This window comes from Boleophthalmus pectinirostris, unplaced genomic scaffold (assembly GCF_026225935.1).
Source record: "Boleophthalmus pectinirostris isolate CB_2022bp ecotype Guang Dong unplaced genomic scaffold, ASM2622593v1 HiC_scaffold_9, whole genome shotgun sequence".
NCBI lineage: Eukaryota > Metazoa > Chordata > Actinopteri > Gobiiformes > Gobiidae > Boleophthalmus > Boleophthalmus pectinirostris.
This window is the reverse complement of record NW_026571541.1, coordinates 25,794,529-25,821,098: the sequence shown is the minus strand read 5'-3', so window position 1 is coordinate 25,821,098 and position 26,570 is coordinate 25,794,529. Positions and strand designations below refer to the sequence as shown.

Sequence of the window (26,570 nt, the reverse complement as noted above, 5' to 3'; positions counted from 1 at the left end):
GAACAAGTATAGAAGAAAATGTCCTTACGCGGTAGCCTTGAGCGTTGTGGTTTCGGGAGAATGGGTAGAAGGCTCCCACTTGCATCCATCGGCGGCAGAGCTCCTCACTGCTGTCGTCAAAGAACCCACAGATGTCAGCCCCGATCTGAAACACAAGAATGATATTCTCATGACGGATGTGTGATATGTGTGAGATGTTGTAGCTGCTTTGACAACTGACAGAAGTGAAGGATGAAATGAAGTACAGACATAAGGGTGTGGGTGTATAGTGAAGCTTAAGAAACAATGTGTAATATCATTTGTATTGGCTATTCGCGTGGAAGACTTGTTTCTGCATTTTCATGATTTAGGTATTTTAATGCAAAGGTGGGTAGAGTAGCTAAAATTATAAGTAACATCATTATATATTAAGATAGTATAAATAACTAAAACTAATAATTGCCCAGGAATAAAAAAAAAAAAAGCTAATAACAAAACAATAAAATGTCAGCGATACAAAACACAACTCCAGGTATGTTTGAGATGAGGTATTATAACATACCTGAAAGCTCACTAGAGTAAATATTGTGTAAGACCTTTACAGGGTATCCACAGGTTTGACTACCCCAAATTTAAGACTTTTTAAAGACTTTTTAAAGACCACTTACATGAAAATTAAGACCAACATCGTACCCATTATGTGGGTAAAAAACACCAAATGCTATTCTAATGACCAACCAACTACCCAACTATATCTAGAATCTTAGAGCCACTGTGGATTAAATCGACACTTCCCCATGATCCATCCAGCATCTTCCTCCAATGTACTGATTGTTTACTCATTGCCTCCGGCGCCAGAAACCAAAGTACTGTTTGCGCATACTCCAAATTAGATGTTCATTCATGTTATGTGATTCATGTTGTTGTTTTGTTTTGTTTTTTTCCCCTTCCCTTTAACGCTGCACTGCAACCCGGTTGAGTATACAAAGAAATAAGCTAATGAAATTGAAGACATCTGTAAAAAAAATCTGACTTGGACAACATAATTTAAGAGTTTTTAAGGCCTTAATTTAGGAACATGAAATTTAAGACCTTTTTAAGACTTTTAAGACCCCTTCTAACCTTTAATAACAGGTTAGAAGAAAAGTCTTGATTTAAAGTTAGTTATAACCGGGAGAGAAAAATAATCATCATTTCCAAAAGCACAAAATGTAAATCAGAAGGTAAGTGCAAGAAACATAAACATTTTAATTATTTTAATGTTAATTACTCTGTGGGAAATAATTGCTGCTACTTAAAAATAATATTGCTCGCACCAGTACTACTATAAATAGAAGTAAAAGAGACAAGTGTGAGATGAAACTACTTGAAGTAACATTTCAGAAAGTAAAGTTTAAGTAAATATAACTAATAACTGTGCACATCTATGCAGGTTTTAGGCATAATAGACATTTGTAGTACGGTAATACTAGTATATAAAGTGTGTATAATGTTTCAATACTGGGTTTATGGTGACTGAACAAGGCCTGACTGATTCTTCTTCAAAGCAGTAAACTAAATATTTTGATCATAACTTCAAATTGTCATGAAATTGCATTGGAAAACTACCTTCATATTTTATTATATACCATCTGGTCTTTGTTTTTACCGGGTTTCATTCCTTAAAGGTCTCGCCCTTTTCTTTGTGACAATACACTGCTCCCTCTGTCATATTTTAGCCTGGCTCGAAAAAAACAATATTGACTTTCACACTCCTCCGTGTCATTTTATTTAATAGCCATCCCACACTCTTTTAAAAACCCATATTGAAACTTCAGTCAACAAATTCCCCTGCCATGGCAAAACAGTGACACCAGGAGAATACCCGGCCAGAAATCCTCTTTGAAAATGTCTTCCTTGATGCTCCCTCTGTCGCCCTGATTGTTATTGGCAGCCGGTGGATGTGGTCGGCGATCTTTATTTACATTAATTGCACCGTGCAGTCCAAGAAAAAGGCCAGTCCGTAGAGAGGCCAAGCTTGCCATTGTTTACTGTTGGCTGCATTTCACTAAGGGCGATGCTGGAATCGATTCAGGCACTACTCTAGTACCCTCTCTAGTCTGAATTCAACCAGGGACAAGCACAGTGCAGTGGGGTGGATGGTATTGTATGAATGGACTTTGGCGCATAGACTGTGGCAGGAAGTAGAGACATTAGCGATTAGGGGAGTAAGATGGATTTGTTGGGTAGAATACTGCCTCCTGATGATTGGACACTGATCGTGGTGAAGAAGTGGAGATGGAGAGGCTGAGGAATTTCCAACAGTGTGGCTTTAATCTGATCTTGTATTTCAATTACATGTGTTTATTTTTCAAATGGCCTGTCTTCTTACTTGATGGGGTCACCTGCTTATCTCCATGGAGATATATGTTTAACGCCATACTGTGGAAGACTCCAGACAAAACAACTTTAAAGGTGCACTACTTTTGCTCAAATAACTTTTCTGGTGGGAGATATGGCACCTGTTCATCTCGAAAGAGATGTTATTACTTTACCTGGAATGTTTCTGTGGCAGAGAATTTATCTATGTTGTATTTATCCCATTACTGGTGTTTTTATTGCTTAATTTAAAGGGCCCAAATTACTCCATTTCTGATCTATGTTATAATGTTGTTTCCTCATCACAAACATGCCTGGGGTTGTGTTTTGTTTCATTCACACATGTTTAAACACAAACCCTGCACGTTTGAGTTCTTCTCTCAAACTAAAAACACTCCTTCCATCTTGAGATGTCATGCTCCATACAACTTCACTAGAACTTGGGTAATTTCAGCACTGGAATAGTGAAGCTCTACTGAATAAAAGAGAAGCCGGTAACTTGAAAACTACCACTACATGACATCACAAGGTGGAACTGAGCATTTTGAACTTTGGAGCTGTAGATAGACTGATAATAAAGGGTTACTCAAACTTGTGTGAATGAAACAAAACACGACTCTGGGTATGTTTTTCATGAGGAAATAGCATTTAAAATGTCATAAAGCTCACAAAAGTCAATTTTGTGTAATATAAGACCTTTAATGAACATTCCAGGCAAACAAAGCTGAAAGTTGTCTCCATAGAGATGTTATTACCTTTTTTTTCCTTTTTTTTTTACAGGTTGCAGACAATCCATCAGAAAAAAGTTAAATTGTGCACTTTTAAACAGGTCATCCTAATCAAGAGGCAGTAGTTAGTACAACTTCCAGCTACTCCATAAAAAAAGAACAACTTTGGGCATTTAAAAAAGCTTCATTATGTGTTAGTGGTAACCAAAATGTCTCCAAATCAGCTTGACACTGCCCGACCGCATTATAGTTGGCATCTAGAAGCCCACCTGATGCGCACAGCTGGGGGAGAATATGCTGACTCCCTGTTGTGTTCCTCTGCCTCATAATATACAGAGTCCACATTGCTGTTGGATACTGTAAGCTCTGCACTCCTTTTTTTTTTCCTTTTCCCTTTTTTAACACTGTACCTGCAAGGTGTACTGGACATCATAATGCATGTTATTACAGACAGACACACTATATAATTTGGACCTATATGTCATTAAGCTCATGCCGAAACATACATCTCATGCTTGTCTATATTCAGATATTATTGCTTTACTTGGAATGTTCCACATTATGACATTAAATCTAGCATTTATTTAATTGCAGTTCTTTTTATTGCTAAAAGAATAGATGGATGCACAGTGAAAAAGTGAATGAACTTGCTTGTCTCCTCGGAGAAAGACACGTTTAAAACCATACTGTGAATCATTCCAGGGAAAGCAATAACATCAGACCTGCACCTTTAAAGGAGATAAAAAAATAATAATAATAAAATAAATACAACAAAAAATGTAGAGCAATTTTAGAATGCCAGAACAGAGTGTTAACTAAACTGGAACAAGCATTAACAGATGTAGTTGGCGCTGATTTGCATTTTCAAAAAGTGGTACAAGATGAGTTTTGAAAAGCCTGGCAACAAATGGAAATGGAAATTTTGGGTGGAACTGTTGGCGCATTTTGTTCGTAGAAAGTTAACCACAGTGCATTTAAATGGTCATTTGCCACCACAAAACGGAAATTATGCGCAAACAAGATTATTTTGGCAGTGCCTTGCTGGATACGTGTGCGCGTTATCACCAAGTGGGTAGAGAACGCTGATTGCTCTTTAGCTAGCATTACAAGTAACTAGCTGGAGGCGAAAACACTGTTGCTGTGCTTTGGAAATTAACATGAACACAACAGCTTCATGGCATTTTTTCTCATCATCTTTAGAATGCTAGTAGGAAAGTGAAATGAAGTACAGTGAAAAAAGGAAGAAAAATATAACATTTACTTCCAACCATTCTGTGGAGAGAGATTCTAACCCTGACCTAAATAAACACTTTAATATCTATACTGAAGGATCACCTCAGAAAGACCAGATTTCTTCATTCCCAAGGACCAACTAAAAAAAAGAAAAATTAACCTTGCCTAAAAATACACTTTATGCTAAATACTAGTTGACATTTCCATGCCAAATCTATCAGCAAATATTTTCTTTATGTATTTGCAAGTATTTAGCGCATCCGATAATGCAAAACTGACTTGTGACGTTTTTGTTAAAATGTTATTACCTTCTCAAAAACATACCTGGAGTAGTGTTTGGTTTCATTCACACATGAAAAAATGCTCTGTTTCACCATTTGATAGTTTAAGGATGTAGCATTTGGTGTATTTCTTTCCCCAGATTTTTGCGTTGACAACATGCTTAAAATTCATATTATGTATTATGTATTTTCCAATCTAAAATATGCAGACACTCTACTTACATAAGGAATTCCGAAAAGGCTAAACTCCAGCATGCCGGGGATAGCCCATTTGATGTCATTCCAGTTGGCACCGTTGTCTCCGAGCCAGTGACCCGAGTACTTGCCCACACCTGGGAAGGAGGAGCGGGTCAGCATGAGGGTCCGGTTCTCTCCGAACACACGCTGGAGCGCTCTGGGGAGAGACAAGCAGAGGAAATATGAGCTCTGTGTCAGACGCAGCGCAGTGGAAAGTCAAGAGGGATGTAGTGCTTTGTAAAAGGTCATGACTTATTCAGAAATACACACACAAACACATTACAAGAATTTAAGATAAAGTACTAGCACAACAAAATATTGAAAACGGTGTTGGAAGCCAAAGTCCATCACCATGTAAAGGTTGTTCTACCAATCAGCACGTAATGAGAATTATAATAAAACAATGCATTAAATTTATATAGGACTTTTCAAGAGACCCACAGCACTTTACGCACCAGTCCGATTCTGGTATTGGATATGGGCACTGATATTAAAAATTTTGCTGGATCGTATATTGGCTTCCAAATATTGGTTCAGCCAATATCCTGGTTGGACATATATATTGATGTAATAAGTATTGATTTTTTATTAATAGAAAGTAGTTCTGTAGTTACTTGAGAGATAAATAACATACATAATACATATGCATCAAGTCTGTCTTATTTTATTTTTGTTTTATGGAAATAAAAGCTATCCGGTAAAGGTATCTGTTAGTATCGGGTATAGGCAGAAATTTAAAGCTGTAGTATCAGAATCCATTACGGAAATGAATAAGCTAGATCTGTACATCCCTATTACTATTCTAGCCACACTTGCCATGGGTTAAACTGATGGAAGAGAGGCTGCAATTTGCACCACTGGTTCCTCTGACCACCACCAACACTTGCATATATATGCATACAACACATTCATATAAAGCAGGGGTCTCCAACCTTTTTTCTCCAGTGAGCTACCTTTACAAAATGAAAATGCCAGCGAGCTAGCAATTTCAGACATTGCAAAGAAACAGTAAATATAAGAGCCACGGCGAGCCTTACATGGGGAACAGTTAGATGCTTATAAAACATAAACCATTATCCATTTATTGGTGCATCAAGTGAGGCATCAAAATCATACATTTACAATAGTAATTTATCAAATCTTACTTATTATCCACAATACACAGAATTCAGAAATGGTGAGCTAATTGGAAGGAGGTGGAGAGCTTCTGATAACTCCAGAGCTACAGGTTGGAGAACCTTGATAAGGCAACGTGGCTAAAGTGCCTTCACCAAAACCTACAACTAGCCTACAGCCACTGCTGCCTCACTGTAGAACCTGGTATTCCCAGTGGTCTCCAATCTAAGTATTAACCGGCCCGCCCATACTTATCTTCCAAGATCTGACAAGAAGACTTTTAAATTAATGCATTTTGAGAACTAATACAATGAATCTGAGTTATACTAAATATTGTATGTTTTAAGCACAAAGTAATTCGTGTTTAACTTTTCTAACAGACAATAACATTTCTCACACTATTGGAATTTAACATGTATTTTGATAGACTGTGTCACTGTCATAAAGTATTTGCTATTTCTAAAGTTTTGCACACCATTAACAAAGGCCACACATATGCCGGAGAATAAATGCATTGTTGAGAAAACCTCTAAAGAGAGAAAGTCAAAGTCGGCGCTACTTTCCCAACTCTATTGTACATTATTATTTCGCTTAATGAGGAGAATCGAAGAAGCATTGATTTCCATGACAATACAAAGGCCGGGTGATGTTCACAAAATGTGTCTCCTGCCAATAATACATTTTAATTAGTCAACGTGAGAGAAGCAGCTGGCCTTATTGAAGTAGTGAGTCAGCAGCGTCGACCTCAAAGGGGTTTTTCACAGAATATACAATGTGTGTGACCTTACAACGGGTCAGAGCTGCGGTCCAGTCCACACAGCTCTGTATAAGAAAAAATGATTTTCTCACTAAAATATCTTCTGTCTTTACAAGGGTATTAACTTCATGTCATTTTTCACAGACAGGCCATGCATCTTATTCACTACTCAGCGGTCAATCCATGCATCTGCGCTGAGTGACCTACAGAAAGCTTCCAATCGAAATGTCAATGAGACCTTCAACCTTTAACCTTTTGTTGGTAACCTTTAAAACAATGGATATGAGAGAGAATATATTAATATGTGACTTATGTTCATAATTTTTACTGTCATTTGTGTGCGATTTCTATATCTATGGCTATACAACACATCTTATCAGTAACATTGAGTTACTGATATTATTATTAAGTATGACTGTTGCTACTTGAAAAATGAATTTCCTTTGAGATAAATAAAGTATTATCTATATATCTGTGTTGGACTATAGTCCTTTAGTTGATTATGTGGTCAATGCCATCTCAGCTTATCAGTTTTTTCTTGGTCGACTAATAGTTTTATAAAGATTATGAGAGTTAAACTGGACCACAACATAAAGGAGAAGGTATAGGGTGAGTTAGCTGGAGTTTTGGGAGTGATTGGACAGTAAGGGTACTGAAGTAAGTCTTCTCTCAAATGCTAATGCTCCTGGAGTTACAATGTGCACTCTGAAATGACTCCTACATTTTAAACATCGCAAATAAAATTGTTCCCTAAAAGTTGCAGCCCTTCTAGACAGTTTAATCTGCCTTTTCACTTATTAAGATGATGTTTACTAGAATGTATGCATAATTGTTATTTCTCAAGATTCATATATACCAAAAACCAAGAATTTCTTTACTTGATTATTGGTCCTAGCATTACTGTTGATGATAGAGGGTACACGACTTGGATTTTATTGCTTTTTTTTTTTTAGCAAAAGCCGTACATTTCCATGGAAACAAACAGGAAATGGACCTCAAAATTTTGGAATTTTACTTCAAGCACTTTATTCAATGGATTCAATATGCTTTTAATTCAATATTAGCCAGTTAGATATACAGATACTTCATTGAGCCCAAAGGAAATTCAAGTTTAGCTGCAGCAACACTACATGGTGCTTTTCAGTTGCCTTTGTATTTCAGTCAAAGGTCTCAGTTGGGCTGGTTGGCAGATCCTGCGTCAGGGCAATGTGGGAGAGTAACAGCCCTCAGGACAAAAGTGCCCTTCTTCTGTGTCCTGCAACCCAAGCAGGAGCGTCCAGGGAAAGCCAGGTGAGCTTAAAACTGTACTTGCTCCACTTCTTAATTGATAAAAATGCCATGACAGGATGTTAGAAACTGAGATTTTAAAAAAAGAAATAAAAAAAAAAGAAAAGAAAAGTGCTCAGTGCTGCAGTCAGGTACCCATAGCGTTGCTTCTTTTCTTTTCATTTATGTTGTACTTAATTGTTTTGGTGCAGCCTTTAATTTAACATCCACTGGGACTACCTTTTTCTGTAGTATATTAAAATGAATTATATCTGATGCATTTTATTGGTTTCTCCCGTGTCATCTTCACTTAGTAGCACATAAGGTTATGAACTCTATGGATCATGGGAAACAATTGTCTAGTGGGAAGGTTGTGCTATATTGTCTGTATTGCATTAGCAGTGTTTGTTTTATATTTCCCATTAGCTCAAACCCCATTAGTGCAGGTGCATGCCGATAACTAATTGATTTAATTTCCCATACCATCACTATTGGAGCATATTAGAAAGCCTGGAAAGTCAGAGCTGTTTTTGCTTTGTGTAAATTGCTATACCATTGAGACCGGAGTCATTTGAATGCTCGTGTAATGCATCAGGGTTGTTCATCTACTAAGAGACTTTCTTTTTAACTTTGCCATGGATATTATAGAAAGCAGGTTTATGTATGAAACTGTGCAGCTACAGTGGAAGTCTAGTTGAATCCCTACAGTGATACACATCCATGCTTTGGCTACAAATCTAAGCATTGCCACAAAGGTTACGCAAACATCAAGTACAAAAATGCAAGTAATGTAGTATACTGTACTAGTAGTATACTAGTAATTAAAGGTGTAACAATGTCCAAGTCTCATACAATATCATCACGGTTTGAACCTTGCGGTACGACATTTATTGCGATATCAAGGGAAAGCTCACGATATGGTGGTGGAGGCTCACGATTAGGGATGTAACAATATCCAAATCTCTCGATATTTTCACAGTACACATCTCAAAGTACAATATTTATAGCGATATTTTGTGGAGGTTAACAAAACTATTAATATGCTACTTTTTCCTCTTAAAATGCCTTGACAAGACTTAATCCAAAGAACTAAGACTTAAAAGTGCTTAGAACTGTTATTTCTTCTTGTAGTTTACACTGAAACGGCACAAAAGATCATGCTCTATGTAGTTCCCTCTGTCTTTTTTAGCTACTGCTGAACTCTTAACTTAAGCAAAGAGTCTTGTAATTCGATATATTGCGAGAACTCTGAAGATATGATATCAAGATATTTCGGTTAGTTACATCCCTACTAGTAATATATGTTTAACTTTAATTACCAAGTTTCAAACATTGGTTTATACTTAATAAATTGGCTCAAAATATTATTTATGTTGTGTATCAAGACTGTGACTTTCTATGACTATATACAATACATTAAGACTGCAGGTAGAGATGGGTAGAGTAGCCAAAAATTTTACTCAAGAGTAAAAGGAAGAGTTACTTAAAAATAATATTACTCAAGTAGAAGTACAAAGTAGCCAAGTAGTCCAAGAAATTACTCAACATGTAATTTAAATCTGGTATTTTGAAAGGATAAACACAAAAATAAGAAAGACAACATCATATATGCCAAAAAAAAACCAAAAAAACACTTTTCTTATGTAAACAATAGAGTAAGTTTCAAATTGATATGTATAACTTAAGTTTTATTTTTCAAATTCACCTGCAGTTTTTCTCCTCAAGCGTAGGTGTGAGTAGAGAAAGAGAAAAAGGTATAGATGTATTAAAAGGAACCTATTTGTAAATGTATTCTATCTAACCTGTAGTCCCATTATCACTTCTCCTCTTACTCTCTTTAACTATTAGAACAGAGAACATGACTTTATGAGCTGGTGGGAAGTGATTTCGTCTATAAACTGCCTTTGAAGCATATGTGAATGAGGAAATATCCATATATTTCTTTAAACGGACCACAGCTATCCCAACTTCTCTGCAGCTAGTGATGGATACGCATAAATTTACATAACTGTGACCCGGTTTTACCATATATCAACTGTTCTATTCTATACTTAGGTTGATTTCTGTTTAAGTAATGGGCCCTTAAACTGTTTTAGCGTCCGGCCCAGATGAGAAATTCATTCAGTGTGCCCGCCAGCTATGCTCATTAAAACATATTCCTGCACTTATCACATGGTATAAGCCACAGTATTGGTCGACGGTGGTCACTGTATAATTAAAAAAAGGTTATAAGTCCAGGAAGTATTGGAACAGAGTGGATTTTTGCAGTTCATATCTGCAAGTCAGCTCTGCAAATCTATTCAATGGTCATTACTCAAAAGTACACTGTCCGGCACTGATTCTGTGTGTTGGGTTATTTTTTTTTACATTGTGTTTGGAGGCTGCCAATGAAGCCGGTAAGCTCTCAGGCAGTGGCGGTAAGCTGGCCACGGGGGTGCAAGAAGAGAAAAGGTGGATTTGGCTAAAGAATGGTTTTGGGAAATGTTCAAATGTAGATTGCTGACAGTTTGTATAATATAGTACATCTCAACTGAACTAAAAGGTTTTGCTAACATACAACATAAAACTATCATTACTTAAAAGGTGCACTAAGGAACTTTTCTTGCTTTGGCTGGAATGTTTCACAATAAAGCATTAAACCAAGCCAGTTTACAGATATATATCATAGATTGTAGATAGATAACGTTTATTGCCACAAACACTGAAAAACATTCCAGGCAAAGCAATGCGGACCCATGAGACAAGTTTTAACAGTACCATATTTTTCGGCCTACAAGTCGCTCTGGAGTATAAGTCGCACTAGCCAAAACTGTGTAAATATACTTAATAAAACTATAGCATCAACAACATATCAAGTTTTCAAACTGTCCATCTCACTCCAAGTCACTCGGTGTCACTTCTGAGCAACTCCGCGACTTCTAGAGGTAAATGGAGAGCCGTTTCCTCTTCTGTGTAGGTGCCGTCAGACTCAGCATCAGTTCCAGTTAAAATATTATTATTATTCAGGCTTTTTCTGAATCCCAAGTGGTACAGAAGTAATGGTGTGATCAACTGACATGATACAAGACAGCACAGTGGCTCTTTCTCTTTCTTCTGCAGCCGACATGCGCAATAGAGCGAAGTGACAGGGGTACAGGAGTAACAGAAGTAGCAAATACTGGCCCACAAGCTTAGAGCGCCCTGTCACGGCTGTCAGTGTGAACATTTTAACATATAAGACGCACCGAAGTAGTTGCAGGACCATCCAAACCATGAAAAAAAGTGCGACTTACAGTCTGAATATGGTATGTGTGCAAGTGTATGAGGTCTCCAGTGGCTACTGCACTTTCAAGTACTACAGACAATAAAATGTACTACGTGACATCACTCAGGACTGCCATGTTTGAAACCAGGTGACTGTAAACACCTGGCTGCAGACTGAAGACACTGTTCCTCATACGTCCAGACTCCACTGCTTCTCCCCCCTCACTCTCTCCTTTAGTCTTCCATGTTATTTCCCATTTCAGAGGCTCTATTTTCAATGTGGTTGTGGGTGGAATTTAGGTGTTTAGTCCCATTCTAAAGTTATATGATGTTAGACAAACAACTACTACTCACTTCTCTGTGGCCAGCACCATGGAGTACCCGTAGAGGCTGTGAACATCATAGTGATTCCCCCAGGCCTGCTTGGCATCCATACACAAGGTCTTACTGAACATCACCTCGTCCAGGATTCCTATGGAAACAAATACACACACGTGATGAAGACAACAGGGTGGTGTGAGGTGACAGAGGCGAGTGGGGTGAATTCAAATGCTCCGCGCAGAAGACAGCTGAGTGATGAGAGAGAAAGGGAGAGAGAACAGGGAGAACGGGAGGGAGGTGATGAATTCCGCAATCGGACAAGTGTTCAATGAGAAAACAGGAGGCAGAGAGAGCGATGGAGGGACGACGGGAGTGAGGGAAGAAGAGGAGGGAAATAAAAATAGTGGCCAGTCCGGTTACGTTTAGGGTCATCCAGGTTGTGACAGAAGAGGTGTCTGGGGTATTGCACCCGAGGGGGTTTTAGATGAGTTTCAGCTCAGAACTACTTTATGAAGTAGTGGGTTGGGTGCATTATCGTTTGGGTTCGTGGTTCTTATTACTTGGATTGCTTGAATTTTAATGTAGTATATGAGTATGAAAATACTGCTTAGATGTCAGGTCAGGACAACAGCTCTGACTTGATGAATTTAAGATAAGTTTCTTCTCATTTACCTGTAATAAACACAACAAAACAAAAAAAATATATATATATATAAAAAATAAATAAAAATGCCTAAAGGCTTGTAAAAAAAACAATACCAATACTATTCTGAATTGTGGGTTATATTTGAGTGTTTAACCAAACCAGCAGGTTTTGATTAAAAATAGATGTTCCCGCTGCATTTCTTGTGGCTTATTAGAAAGAAACCTGAGGGCAAGTTTGCAATTAGATAACAAAACTAAACGTGAATAAATTTACTCCAAACTATATCTTGAGGGCTGAATAAATGGGTATCCTTGAATATATGAGAAATAAACAATATGTTTTGGCACAAGATGTACTGTTTGTCTGTTAAAAAAGAGCAATAAGGATGACTTCATATGTCCAGGTGTGATACAATTTTAGTCTTTCATCTAAGTTCACTTTAAAATATTACACTATTTTCCTTGTCACAAACATAGTTGGAGGTGTGTTTTGTTTCATTCACACATGTTTAACACACAGACCCTGCATATTTAGGCTGAGTTCTTCTCTCGAACAGAAAACACTGTAATATTATGTGGTAATATGGTAAATGTATAGTTTGTTGCAACAAAACTTGAATGGTGTTATGATTTGAACGGTGGCACATGCAGACTTAGAGGCCTCTCGCTCTCCCAATCGTTGTCTCCGCATGGGATGGAAAGATACATAATTTCAAGTCCTTTGTATGTCTAGAAACTGACAATGATGCTAACTTTTTGAACTTTAATACAGGAGGTACTCCACCGTGTTTTCAAACTTAACACACCTTCACTAGAATCATTTGGATCATTTCAGACCTGGAATTGCCAATCTCTACTGAACAAAAGGTAAAAGGTAGCTGTTAACGTGAAAACTATCATCATGTATATGACATCACAAGGTGGAATGGAGCATTTAGAGCTTTGGAGATGTAGACAGACTAATAATAAAGGGTTACTCAAATGTGTGAACGAAACAGAACTCAACTCTGGGTATGTTTTTGATGAGGAAATAGCATTTAAAAATGGCTTAAAGCTTAACGCTTTTGTGGGATATAGGACATTTAATGTCATGGCATGGAACATTCCAGGCAAAAATGGTTTCCAATTAAATGTTATGTTTTTTTGTTTTTTTTTTACAGGTGGTAGACTATCCGTCAGAAAAAAAAAATAGTTAAATTGTGCACCTTTAAACAGGTCATGCTAATCAAGAAGGAGTAGTTAGTACAACTTCTACCTACTCCATACAAAAATAACAAGTTTGGACATTTTAAAAAGGTAACTAACATTCTGTTCTAACATCGCTTAAAGAGTCCAACAGTGAATCAAATAATGCAAAACATCCTACCTACAGTATTTGTAAGAGTGGCAGCACAATACACAAAACAAGAGCAACAATGTAAAAAAATGCTAAACTCCAAATCTTACTTGGCGTGTATGGAGGGTAGTTGAGGTTGTTGTCCTCACAGCCTTTGCTTGATCCTTTCACGAAACTTGCAACTTCATTCATGTCCTGCAAATGCAAAAAAATACATTTAAAAGTACAATTGGTGGCATAACATATTATTTACACTTGAAAATGACAAAAATATTGGAACCTGTAATGTGTGCTTTACAAACTAACTATATTAATTGCAGAAAACGGGCACCAGCAAATCTGCTATAATCACAATTTTATTATCACAACATATTCTCACCTAACTAAATATGTTTTGGCAATTTTATTTTCCAGTACAGGAGTAACTAAATCAACAAACCACACAAAAAGCAGTTTGGCAAATTACCTTTTTACAAAACCGATTGTACCAGCAGTTTTCTTGCTGCTAATGTAATTCAATCTTTCCCACAATTATTCTTACTTTCATGTACTAAACATGGAAGACCTGACTCTTTTAACCGAGGTGATTGTCAAGCTGGAAAATCGTGTTTAGCACCGCAAAAGCCCTGGATAATGAGCCATTCAAACTCCCCAAAGTAGTATTAAAATAACACAAATTTCTGCTTGTTTTTCGCGTCGCTTATTGACCTTAATATTCATGCTACATTGAAGAGAGGGGGAAAAAAGCAACCACTCACGTTCGGAGTGACTTTGTAAAACAGCTAGTGGTTTTAAATGGCAGCACTATGAGTTAATGAGTGTTTGTTGAGACTTATGAACTGCTTACAATCCAGAGGGCATCGTGCTTGATCTCGCGGTAAAGCCTCTCGTACTCATCCACCCACCAGTCGATGCAGGCTTGGCTGGTGTAGTCAGGGAAAACTGTCTCTCCTGGCCACACCTGAGCAAAAGATAAAGAGCGAAATGTGTTTACAACCATAGATGCGATAGACTTTGGACAAAACAACTCTTAACAACATTATGGCTTTACAGTTATCTGATCCGCCCACTGCTGGAAATGGATTGAGTTTGGGCTGGGAGAAATGATACAGCAAAAAGACGCGGGTGTTCGTATTGATTGTGACCCGGTTTCACCCAATAGTTTTTGATAGTTTTTTTTGTTATCTAACCCCCGATCATTCACTGCTTTTGCTACAGACCTGTTGTGGTGTTTTTCTCTCTATTATATCGATATAGATAATCAGTTTGGGTTGCACAAAAGAACTGACACGGAATAGCCAATGGCACGGATTGGACCAGTGGGTGTCACAGACAGTACAAAACAGTATAATATGAAATAGAAAGTCCACAATAACTACTGTAAAAGCAACTACAGTGACATTAAAGGTGCTGAATCAGTAAAAATGTGAGAAGCACAACTAGTTAATTTAAAACTCCAAATGTCTTGCTTATTTACCTTATTAATATGCAAGTGCTTGTCTTGCTTATTTACTTTATTAATATGCAAGTGCTTTTCACAACATTCAGAAGCCAGAGTGGTGTTTACCATAATGATAATGGTGACAATAACTAGCATGCTAAGAGCATAAATCCTGTTTTTAGAGAATAAAATGCTTTATAATGAAATGCTGATAGCCTATATTAGTCTTCTTTTCCCTTCCCTAAGAGCTGCTTTTACCTATATGTACTGGGGCAAAATAAATTTTAGCCTAAATTACATGAGAAAATTGAAATCTATTTCACGTCCTTTAAACTGATGTCAGTGGCATAATGGACATGTAGTACTTTTACATCCTGGAAGGCAGAAGCCTGACACAAATGTCAGGGTCACATTGGTATTATGGATTACATGATACATCAGTATTTCAAGGGCAATATAAAAGTTACAATACATGAATTCAAACTACAACTTATATGGCCTAAGTTACTACTATTTAGGTATTCTGCCTGGTGTCACTTATATCATTATAGCAATTCTTCTTTTGTATCATGATATTTAGCTTAGAATTAGGCCAGATCTTCCTGCCTTAATATGCCTTCATTGTTTGCAGAGCTATGTGGATTATTAAACACCATTAGCACCACTTAATGTCCCTGCAGTGTCTGAGGCCTTATGTTAACTATAACAGCACCAAAGTGTCCCTACACCACCCATGCTCAGCTATACAAATGCACATAGTGTGCACAGTATCCACAATACATGATAGAAACAGACAGGTCTATGTGAGTGACAGAGAGACTGTGTTTAGGAAATCACACAGACAAAATGAAGAGTGTGAGGTGTATTGATGAGGGGAGTTGGAGAAGAGGGGGATGAAGAGGAGGTAGGAGAGAGAGAGAACAGCTGAGGCAGAGAACAGAGGAGAGGCTGATCAATAACACAATAGCAATCTGCCGACATGCTGCATGTTAGGAGTCGTCCTTAATGGCACATACAAAAAAAAAAAAAAGATTAATCCTGGCAGAAAAGACTTGAGTTCTTGTGTTTACGTGCGCGCTGGGTTTGCTAGCTGTGCATGAAAACGCTAGATATTAAAATCCAAGGTTGCTGTCTTTTACCTGTACTTCCACTGCCAATAACTTTACAAGTTGGAGAAGACACGAATCAGGTACGTGGGTGCAAATTGGTTTTACCGGCAGATGTTTTTGGCAGCTGGTCAGAAATGTAAGGTCAGGATTTATTGGTTGTCCTGTGCTGTTGTGGACTACCTTGCCTATGTATGCTTATTTGTCATGAAATTATTATTATTATTATTATTATTTTCCTAGGGCCACATATCCACAACTATTTGTAAATGGTTCATTGTGCAACTGCTCAACCCATCGTGCTAGTTCCTTCATGAATACTCACATTTTTGTAGATTTTAGGTTTACTTGTGAGTGAGTCATGTATGTATTTATTTTTACAGGTTCTATATTACACCAAATCAACACGTTAGAATGTTGTTACTACCTCAAAAACATATGATCCTTAATTATTATTATGAAAAATCATTCCAGTTATGTTGTATGGAGTTTAAAAACACAGTGGGGCACTTTCTGCACCACCACATGACATCAAAACACAATGCCAAGAATATTTGTGATGAGAAAACATCATTATAAGTTAGATAGAAAAATTAGCGGGCCCTTTATATTATATTTCACAGTGTTTAATAAAATGACATAATTATGTATTTATTGCTGTGCTAGTACATGTGGTTGTTTTGCAGATGGGTGGCATGAGACACCATCAACAAATGCTGAAATTGCTCTTTTAAAATCAGTAATTAAATTTGCAATCTCGCTATATCACACTTAAAATTTCATTTTTTTAAAATATTGTTTTCACTATCCTCAACTAAATCCACCATTATGTTCCTATAGAGTATTATAATGCCATTTGAACCCACCATTTGATGCATTTAGATTTCAACCCATTTTTATTTCATCTGCTATATATATACAACAGCTTTCCTTATGCCTGCTGTTTTTCATTGTGCTCATATCCCACCTCCTGTCTGCTTTCTGATCTTTCATAGCCTGTCTCCCAGCCCTATCTGTACGCCTCTCTCCACTTTCATTTGCCACTGAAAATCTCTGCGTCTTAAGCGTTTACCTGATAAAATGTCTCCTCAGCCTTTGGTTGTGTCAGCTGGGTTGACTTCCTGCCGGAGCGGTACCACTCAATAAGGCAGTCTTCCTGTGCATTTGTATCTAATGTATTATTTTTGCTTGTTTGTCAACTGTAGTCCCCCCAGCCGTGCTCTTGTCTCTGTCAATCCTACCTGCAGGTCCTCATAGATTTTTCAGTCCCAGTGTTTTGTTTACAAACATCGACTGCCACCGGATGCGTGAAGTGTGGTGCTTTTTTGTGTGTAAATAACAAAGTATTGAATAGTAAAGTTTTATTTGACAGAACTGTATACTTAAGTGTTTCTTATTAGTGGAGAGGACCATGGTGACCCCCCGTGATAGTAAAAGTAATAATTTTCAGCACTAAAAGTCTAAAACATGAACAATTGATACAAATGATACCTTTTCATTCTTCCATCATAAACATTTAAAAGTAAATATAGTGTGTTCAAATAGATTGGTTTCAAGATAAATTAGAGGCGTGTTGCGACAAGTTTCACCAAAATGTGGTGCTAAATAAAATTCTAATAAGGCTTAAGTGTACCACAAATTCTCGCAGCAGAAGAATAAGAAATAAAATTAAATATTATACTGAACAATTAGTGCTAATACTAAAATCTCTGTTATAATACTAAAATCTTCTCTCTGTTATTAAAATGCTAAAATCTCTCTGTCATTAAAATACTAAAATCTCTGTTATTATGCTTCTTGTAAGTTTAAAAAGCCCATGTTATGTATTTTCTGGTCTATGTTATAATGTTGTTTCCTCACCAAAAACAAACCTGCAGTTGTGTTTTGTTTCTTTCACACATGTTTAACACATTATCAAAATGATTAAAAAAAAAAAAAAAAAAAAAAAAAAAGGTAATATCATAAACCACCGCTTCATGACATAACAAGGTGGAACAGAGCATTTTGAGCTATCGGGATAAAGACAATCTAATGCAAACATGTGAATTAAATAAAACACAACTCCAGGTATGTTTTTGATAAGGTAACAATATTTTAACATGAAACAATTTTGCGTAATAGAGGACCTTCAAGAATTGACTTCAGTAAAAGCTGGCTATCACCTCAAGCTTTAATATTCAAAGTTGACCATGGGGACTGACTCTTTGTAGACTGTTCTGTGTTACCCCACTTCAACTATATTACATGGAAAAACTGGCATTTCAATCTACAGGTGGTTCAACCATCACATCCTCACTATATCAATATTAGTTATGTCCTGTCCATCATTTCAGTTGGACTACATTGAAAATGTCAAGGAGACATTTCACAAACGCAAATTGACTTCAGCTCCTGTGGACGAATCCACATGTTTAACAGGGCTACAGATATATTGTAAAATCAGCTCTTAAAATGATACCACTGCTGTCTATATTTAATTACGTGTTTTTAGCTCTGTTAGCATGCTAGTCGTTAACAAAACTCAAGTGAAACGGGCTCATAAACTCATCGTCATTAGCGTGCAAGAACTGCATTAGGAACATGACTTTAGACCACTGCAGAGTTTAAAACTGAACTAGTTATTTTTTCAGATTTTTAATATTGTGAGACAGCGCCTTAAACCTGAAAATGATGTTTTTATATAATTTTGAGCTGGCATTCTGCTCCATATAAAAGCCTTGAAATGCATAGCACCAACACCTATTTGAGAAGCGGGTTGAAGGTTAGTCTAAACATCCCGAGCAGCAGGAGAAGCTTTTATCCTTATCTACAGAAGCAATTAGCCATCTTAAAAGCAAGAAGAAAATACCGGTGTCGCCCAGGTTCCTCCTTCATCACTGACACTGCTCTACAAAGGTCCCGTTTACAAAGACCCCGCTGTCTCCACTAGCAGCACACACACATTCATATGGAAATAAAGTGGAATCAATTATAATCACACACATGCGTGAACAGACACAGTATAGCGTAAACAGCCAAGAATAGCTTCTCGTTTCAAAATGGATGCACACGCGACTTGCCTATTTCGTATTAAATATCTGAGGCCGGCCACGCAGAACATTTCTTAAGATTAAACACTAATGCGGAATCAATGCATATGTTTGACCTGTTAGAATCAGCGTGAAAAGGAGATTAACACGTGGCTTGGGTTTAATCATGTGCGTAATCAGAACTGTAAAAAAAAACAGAGGAGGGGACGGCTTTTGCACCTCGCGTCAACCCCAGCTGTTGGGAAGAGACCTAAGAAATATGGGAGCTGGAAAAGATCAAAATAGCATGTATGGAATTTGAGGTTTCTATTAAGAGCTGTAGAAAGCAAATATATAGACGGTAATGGAATGGGAAATGTAATGCGTGAGAATGTGGAATTTGATGGTGGCATACTTTGCAAACAAACAAAAACACAACATAATATTTACAGTCCATGAACTGTTGGACTCAGTGGTATGGAAGAACTCAAAACCTTGTTGTGAGGCTTAAAGGGAAAGTCCAGAATTTTGGACATAGGACCTCATTTCCTAGTGAGCCAGAGTCTTGGAGACGTGTGGAGACACTTTTTAAAATATTCCACCCAGTCCTTGTGTGAGAGATGCGATTAATAAATTTACAGTTATACATGATTGTTGTCAATTAATGTAAACATGATTGTTTTGAGGTTCACTGTCCCCTATTGTTTTTATGGTGTCACTGTTCTACATTCTGAAAATTGCTATTTTTAGGTGCATCTGAACACCCCGCACTGGTTTTGTACATGTGCCTTGAACTAGACTGGAGTGTGTTTTTACCGCAAGGCACAGGATGAGAGCGGAGAGCTGTTATAGCCAGTTTTAACTTTTTTTGTGGCTTCATAATAAATATCCCTTGTGGAAAAGACAACCTCAATCGATTTCTATGCCTAAAGATCTGGAATACTTGTATTTGCAGAGGTCGCTGGTGCTAGGTTAGTGCATGTCAATGGCCATAGCTAGCCTACCACTAAAAACAGTCTTACCCACTCCACAAATCATGTATCAGCGGTGGACTGATGTCACCTAGCACCTATCTTACCAGCAAAGTAAAATTCCCCTGCTGCTGAGAAAATAGTCCCTAAACATGCAAAATTCATGCGATGCAAGGTTAGTTTTATTTCAAACATTATTCTATCAACACAGACATTTACATCGACATTGTGGCGTAATAATAGATTTGCTTTGGGTGTTTTGTTGAGTGGGTAAGACTGTTTTTAGTGGCAGGCTAACAACCAGTGACCTCTGCAAATACAAGGACTCAGTGGAAGTATCTCCACACATCTCCAACACTCTGGCTAACTAGGAAATTAGGTCCTATGTCCAAAATTCCTTACTGTCCCTTTAAACTCAAATTACTATGCCATTGCACTATTATTACCATGGTACATCCACTATGGACTCTAAGCAGGTGATATTATAAGGAAAATGCTCCATCCTCTTAAAGGTGTATAATATAACTTAATTTGCCGGGTCTACCACTTACTTGCTTTGCTTGAAATGTTCCACAGAATGGCATTAAACTAGGTACATTGCATTTCATTTGCAGTTTTTTATTGCTAAGATAACTTGAAAAACATTCTGCTTTCTTAACCAGGCATGCCTCTCCACAGATGAGACCTATAACTTGGCCTGGTGACACCACTTTCTTGCATCTATGTAGACTGATGCGTTTAATGCCATACTGCTCAACATTTCAAGTAAAGCATTAACAGCAGGTAAAGAACCAAACACCTGAAAAGTTAGTATAATATTTTTAGTAGAAGTACCTTAAATTATACTTTACTTTAATTACACTGCTTTAGATAGGGACATGGAAATAGACAATACTCACAATAATATGAGTGAATATTGTTGAATTATTAGAACTGAACAGACATATTTCTTGAACCATACTGTTTAAAAATAGTGCTACATATATTTCTATAATTATGTAATAAGAATAACTTTGTCAGGCTGGCAGTGACATTGGTACAGAGTTGGACTACAAAACCTCTTGGCATCATATCTGTTAAAATTAACTGTACATATATTTTGCCAATTCTTATGTGTGAAGTAAACTAACAAATGCACCTTACCTCTCCCAAAAGAGGAGTTTTCCCATCGGCGGTAAAGACCCAGGCATTAGCTGCTGTTCCACGGTCAAACGCTTCATAGGATGCGTTTCCAACCCTCTTACTGGTGGCTACGGCAGGGTCCTTAAACGAAAAGATTACATTCGCAGAGATGAACAGATGGCAATGCAAAACAAATAAATACAGCTTTGAATGCAGAATAAGTACGAGCAAGTGAGTCAGCAAAGGTGGAGCGCTGGGAGTTGTCAGGATTGACAGGATTAGGAATGGATACATCAGATGCATCAGAGGGAATGTTTTTTAAAGGTCCTATATTACTTAAAATGGAGCCTTGAAGTCTTGTGAGCTTGAACCTTGTTATAATGCTGTCAGTCAAAATCATACCTGGAGCTGTGTTTAGTTTCATTCACACATGTTTGAGTAACTCTTTATTATTAGTCTGTCTACATCTCCAAAGCTCAAAATGCTCTGTTCCACCTTGCGATGTCATGAAGTGGTAGTTTTCAAGTTAACAGTCTTATCCTTTTACCTTTAGTTCAATAGAGATAATACCAGGACTAACATCAAAAAATTCAAACGATTCTACTGAAGGTGTATAAAAGTTGAAAACACAGTGGAGCACCACATGACATCACAAGGTGGAACAGAGTGTTTTCAGTTTGAGAGAAGAACTCAGCCTAAATATACAGAGTTTGTGTGAATGAAACAAAACACAACTCTATGTTTTTAGTGAGGAGACAACATTATAACAGAGATCAAAAAATAGAGTAATATGGGTCATTTAAATGTCTTGAGAAAATACTTTTTGACAAATAAGATTTAACTAATAAATGATTAATAATGATATAATGTTCTTTAGCTTCAGTATGTGACAATTTGCTTTGTCTGAGCTAAAAAGTGAGCTGGAATGTCTTGTTCCAGAAGTAAAATACCCATTCATACATATTTTCAGAAAGACCTTTTGAAAAATTGGCAGAGGACATGACTACATTTAAATTTGAAGTATCTTAAAAATACAGTATGTACATTTCTGGAGATAGCATGGCAACTGCATGATTTCACTTGAAGTAGCAAGTTAAAACCATACTTCAGAACATTCTCCATGGAAGTGGGTATGTTTTATGCCATACTGTGGAAGATTATAGCTAAAGGAACAATTTCCATGGAAATAAGTAGGAGTAGGCCCTCCTTCAGGCAAAGTAAGAGTCAGGTTTGTGGAGATGCAAACCCAGTCAGAGTAAGGGCACATGAATGAAAAAATAGTTTCACAAGAAAGAGTCTTGTAAAATCAGACTGCTACACGTTGTTTCTAAAAAAAAAAAAAAAAAATAAAAATTTTTAAAAAAGTTTCTAAGGCAAATTTGTAAGAAAGAGCCATGTGAGTCACTATATGACACACTGGGATGAGAGCTCGCTTAACTTTTCCATCGTGCATGTGAAAACCAGTGATCTGACAAACTGTTTGTGAGAGCTTAGATATATTTAAATTCTTAAATAAACTTCAGCTTCATTAATTCATGGTTTGAAAATCAGGTACCCCAGATTTAATTAAAAAGAAGAAGAATTTGTGGAATTAAAAAAAAAAAAAAACATCCTGCAAAATGGATAACCACCATGAAACTTTTAAACGCCCTATATCAGCCTACTTTTTAAATCTAGCCAGAAGCATCCAGCCACTGTTGAGCTCCACTGGATAAAATAAATACCCCTTTCTAATTAGACGTAAATACAGCTTTAAATGTTATATTGGGTAACTTGGAGACCTACAAAACACATAAATTGTTAACCTAGAGCTGTCTAAAGACTCACCATTTGGCCTGTTTTAATAAAATGTAATTACAGTAAACATTCCTCATAAATGCTAAGTGGGACATCTGTTCAACAAACCACTGTTATTGACACATAAACCTCATAAAGACATGAATTATTGTGCATATGAATGGTTACATGCTCATAAAATATAAGTAGTGACAGGTTTTTGGAGTTGTCTGATTCTTAAAATAACATGCAAACAGGCATAATCAGAGAGAAATCAGATTACTCTAATCAGATTTTGCTGTTCACATGTTATGCAAATGGGCAGAAAGAAATCTGATAACAGGGTTGCACAGTATATGTCAATTGACTGTACACTGCAGTTTGAGTATGTGCAGTTTTATTACAATATGCTGATATTTATATGGAAAAAATCTTGTAGCTGCAGTGTAGATCTCTACAAACATGCTCTGAAATGCATGGGATTCTTGTATTTGTTTATCAGTTCATATTTCTCTCAAATGCTAATGGAGTTATTTGCAATGTTCACTTTGAACAACATTCTATGCTATTTTCTGATCTATGTTGTAAAATTGTTTCCACATCAAAAACATACTTGGAGCTTGTGTTTTCCCACATATTTAATGCACAAATCCTAGGCTGAGTTCTTCTCTCAAAAAGCAAATAAACAAATTAAATTTATTTAAATTTAAAACAAATACATTTTATGTTATTAACCTTTGAAAAACAAATCTACTTGCAATCACAGTACTTTGAAATCACGATTTGATTTTTTTCACTCAAATCCAGCAGCTCTAACTGATATTAATATAATTTACTTACCAGGATGAGAATGTATCTCTGTCCTTTCTCGTGAAGGTAGTCGGCGAACTGGGGCAGCTCAGCAAACTTGACTTTATCGTAGGTAAAGATCTTCTTGTCCTCCATGTAGTCAATGTCAGTGTACTGGATGTCCTGCACAATACGCAGACAGGAGTTATGAATATTAAATTACATAGTTCACTTCACTGCTTTAAATCAGACAGATTGGATGTTATTAGATATTCACAGTCTAATGGGGAATTTGAATTGGCCGGCATGAACCACTTATATGTAAGAAAAATCACATTTGCATCGAGCAGAGCGTTATGAAATTCAAAGCGAGAAGGGTTCATTCTTGCAGTGGAGGATGTGGGAAATTGTATCTTAAAGTACAAAAGCACTTTTAAGATTTTATAATGTGGAATAGATATAAAGACTATGTGTAAAAAATCTTTGTGTGTATGTGTAAAAAACCTGTAAATACAACAAAAAAACAATGGTATGGTTCAATCAGCAAGTTTATATTTAAACCTTTCAGAAATATTTATAAAAAGTTCTTCATGGAGGAGTAACTTACAGTCAACAATGTCTTTACCCTAATCCTGATTTTATTATTTATTAAAAAAATACATAAATTAACAAATGGAAATTGATACATATTACTCATTTAATAACTAACCAACTTATTGAGAATAGTAATATGGAATATTTTTGTTTTATTTTGTTGAAACACAATTTTCAATGTTTAATATCACTGAACTGAAATACAGTATATGATTATTACTAATACTGTTTACTATCATACACAAAACCTCAATTATGAATTCATTTTAATTCATTTGTTCTCAAAACCGAACCATAAATGGTAAAAGTTGACACTTTTATATAGCACTATTCCATCCTTCAATTCGCTCAAAGCTCTTTACATCAAGAAATCAGTCACCTATTCACTCACACAACAATGTACACAGACAGTACGGGCGAAGTGGGTTAAGGGTCTTGCCCAAGGACATAACAACAGTATTCATCTGTGGAATCACCCCTCTGGGTCAGCGGATCACTCTGCCAATGATGTTTTATGACAATCATGCCCAATTTCCTTCTTGGTCACGTATTTATCTTCCTATTTCTGTCAAAAAATTCAGCATTACAAGAGAAAAGTTAAGTTAAAAATGACTGCTTAAACTATATTTTTTCTTATATAGCTAATATGTCTTGTGTGTTTTTTATTTTTTTTCCAGCCTGCTTGTACAGCACATTACCATTGCTAATGCTAATACACACACACTGCCTTAAGCATCTGCGCTGATGAAAAGCTGAAAGTTTTTAATTGCAAGTTTGTCTTGTTGACCTGCCATTGCCAGACTCAACTGGACCCGGGCAGCATTCAAACTACCCCGCTAATAGGCCACTAAACCTTGGGAGGACAGTGGAAATGTTACTACTAGGGTTGTGAAAAGTACTGAAACTTAGATATTAATCGATACTGAAACTAGTATCAAAATTAGATTCTCATTTAAGAAGATACTGATACTAAAAAAGTCTAAATCACAGGACAGAAATTAATCTTTCCTAAGTTTTAGAATGATGTTGAGCTGTATCAGAGCAAAAATAAGACCACACTGACTAGTATATGCTCATGGACCATCACCTGGACAGCTGAGGGAATACACAGATACAATTTAATTAATACGATTGAAAATAAAGATTGTTTTCATTATGATCATGGTGTCAGAGCTGCTATTGAGTATCGCGTTTATTCCTTCATACTGAACTTGATTTTGAAATGTCAGTATCACGACAACACTAGTTACCACACATTTTTCATTTGATTTTTGTCTTTTTCACGCCATGCAGTTGTGTGGCTGCGTTCTGCCAGAGCCTCGTTCATATGGATGGAGCAGATGGTTGTGAGGGCCGTGCCAGATCTTGGCTGTAATGGTAATCAGCTCCAGACGTATTAGGGAGAATGTGATAATGCCCTCTGTGGTCTATCTAATGGTTATCAAATATGTCCCTGAGTACAGCGTGAGAGAGGCAGCTGCATGCTAATGTCTTCTGGTACGAGACACAGATTTGAGATTAGCCGAGTGAAATATTTAGATTGGGCAGAGTTCTAATACTTCAGGAACTAACATGGGGCACGGTGCACACAGTAAACAGGAAGCAAATGCAGTTACAAAATCGTAATGAATGTAATATGCAACAGCAGTTTTTTTTCAAATCAGATAACTTCTTGAAGCGTTCCTAACAAGCAAATTCTTCCTCTAAGTACTGAGTTTTTTAGTTATATATATATTTATATAAGTAATAACATTCAATCTGATGCTTGATTCACATCCCTTGCATATGTGGGAATTGTTACAGGTGAAAGTCTCACATGAGTATAATTGTAGTTTTGAAAATGTATAAAGTAAGAAAAAAATGTCTTCAAACTTTAGATATATTTTTTCTTTTGCAGGCCATATTTTTGACTTTTTGGAGATTTTACCACGTTATAACATTGTTCCCTCATCAAAAACATGTCTGAAGAGGTTTTATACATCATCCATGTTTGAGTAATCTAGCGATCTCTCCTGGGCATTACTCAAACCCTGCTTATGGATAGCATAGTAGCTGAGTCTTGGACAAGTTCATACTGAACCTGTCTAAGACTCAGCCCACAAGCCTACTTTGTTTTCAGCAAATAAAGCATTTTCAAAAAAATAAAAGGTAACACGGTGATCTAGATATGTTATGTGTTAGCAATTAATACCTTTAATACCCCATAGAAGTGCAATACCTCCTTGTCAAAGTGTAGGGGTTCAATTCCTTTCAGTGTAACTAT

General features: G+C 36.7%; 1 protein-coding gene across 1 annotated transcript in view; it reads right to left on the bottom strand.

Annotated features, from left to right (window-relative positions):
* si (sucrase-isomaltase (alpha-glucosidase)) overlaps window positions 1–26,570 on the bottom strand; it is a 134,222-nt gene that overhangs the window by 92,272 nt on the left and 15,380 nt on the right. Inside the window, exons 9-15 of the mRNA XM_020940582.2 lie at window positions 23,765–23,896; window positions 21,170–21,289; window positions 14,348–14,461; window positions 13,611–13,695; window positions 11,553–11,670; window positions 4,802–4,973; window positions 29–145 (exon numbers count right to left, since the gene is read on the bottom strand). Coding sequence (XP_020796241.2) covers window positions 29–145; window positions 4,802–4,973; window positions 11,553–11,670; window positions 13,611–13,695; window positions 14,348–14,461; window positions 21,170–21,289; window positions 23,765–23,896 — 858 coding nt within the window. The remainder of the gene's footprint in view (window positions 1–28; window positions 146–4,801; window positions 4,974–11,552; window positions 11,671–13,610; window positions 13,696–14,347; window positions 14,462–21,169; window positions 21,290–23,764; window positions 23,897–26,570) is intronic.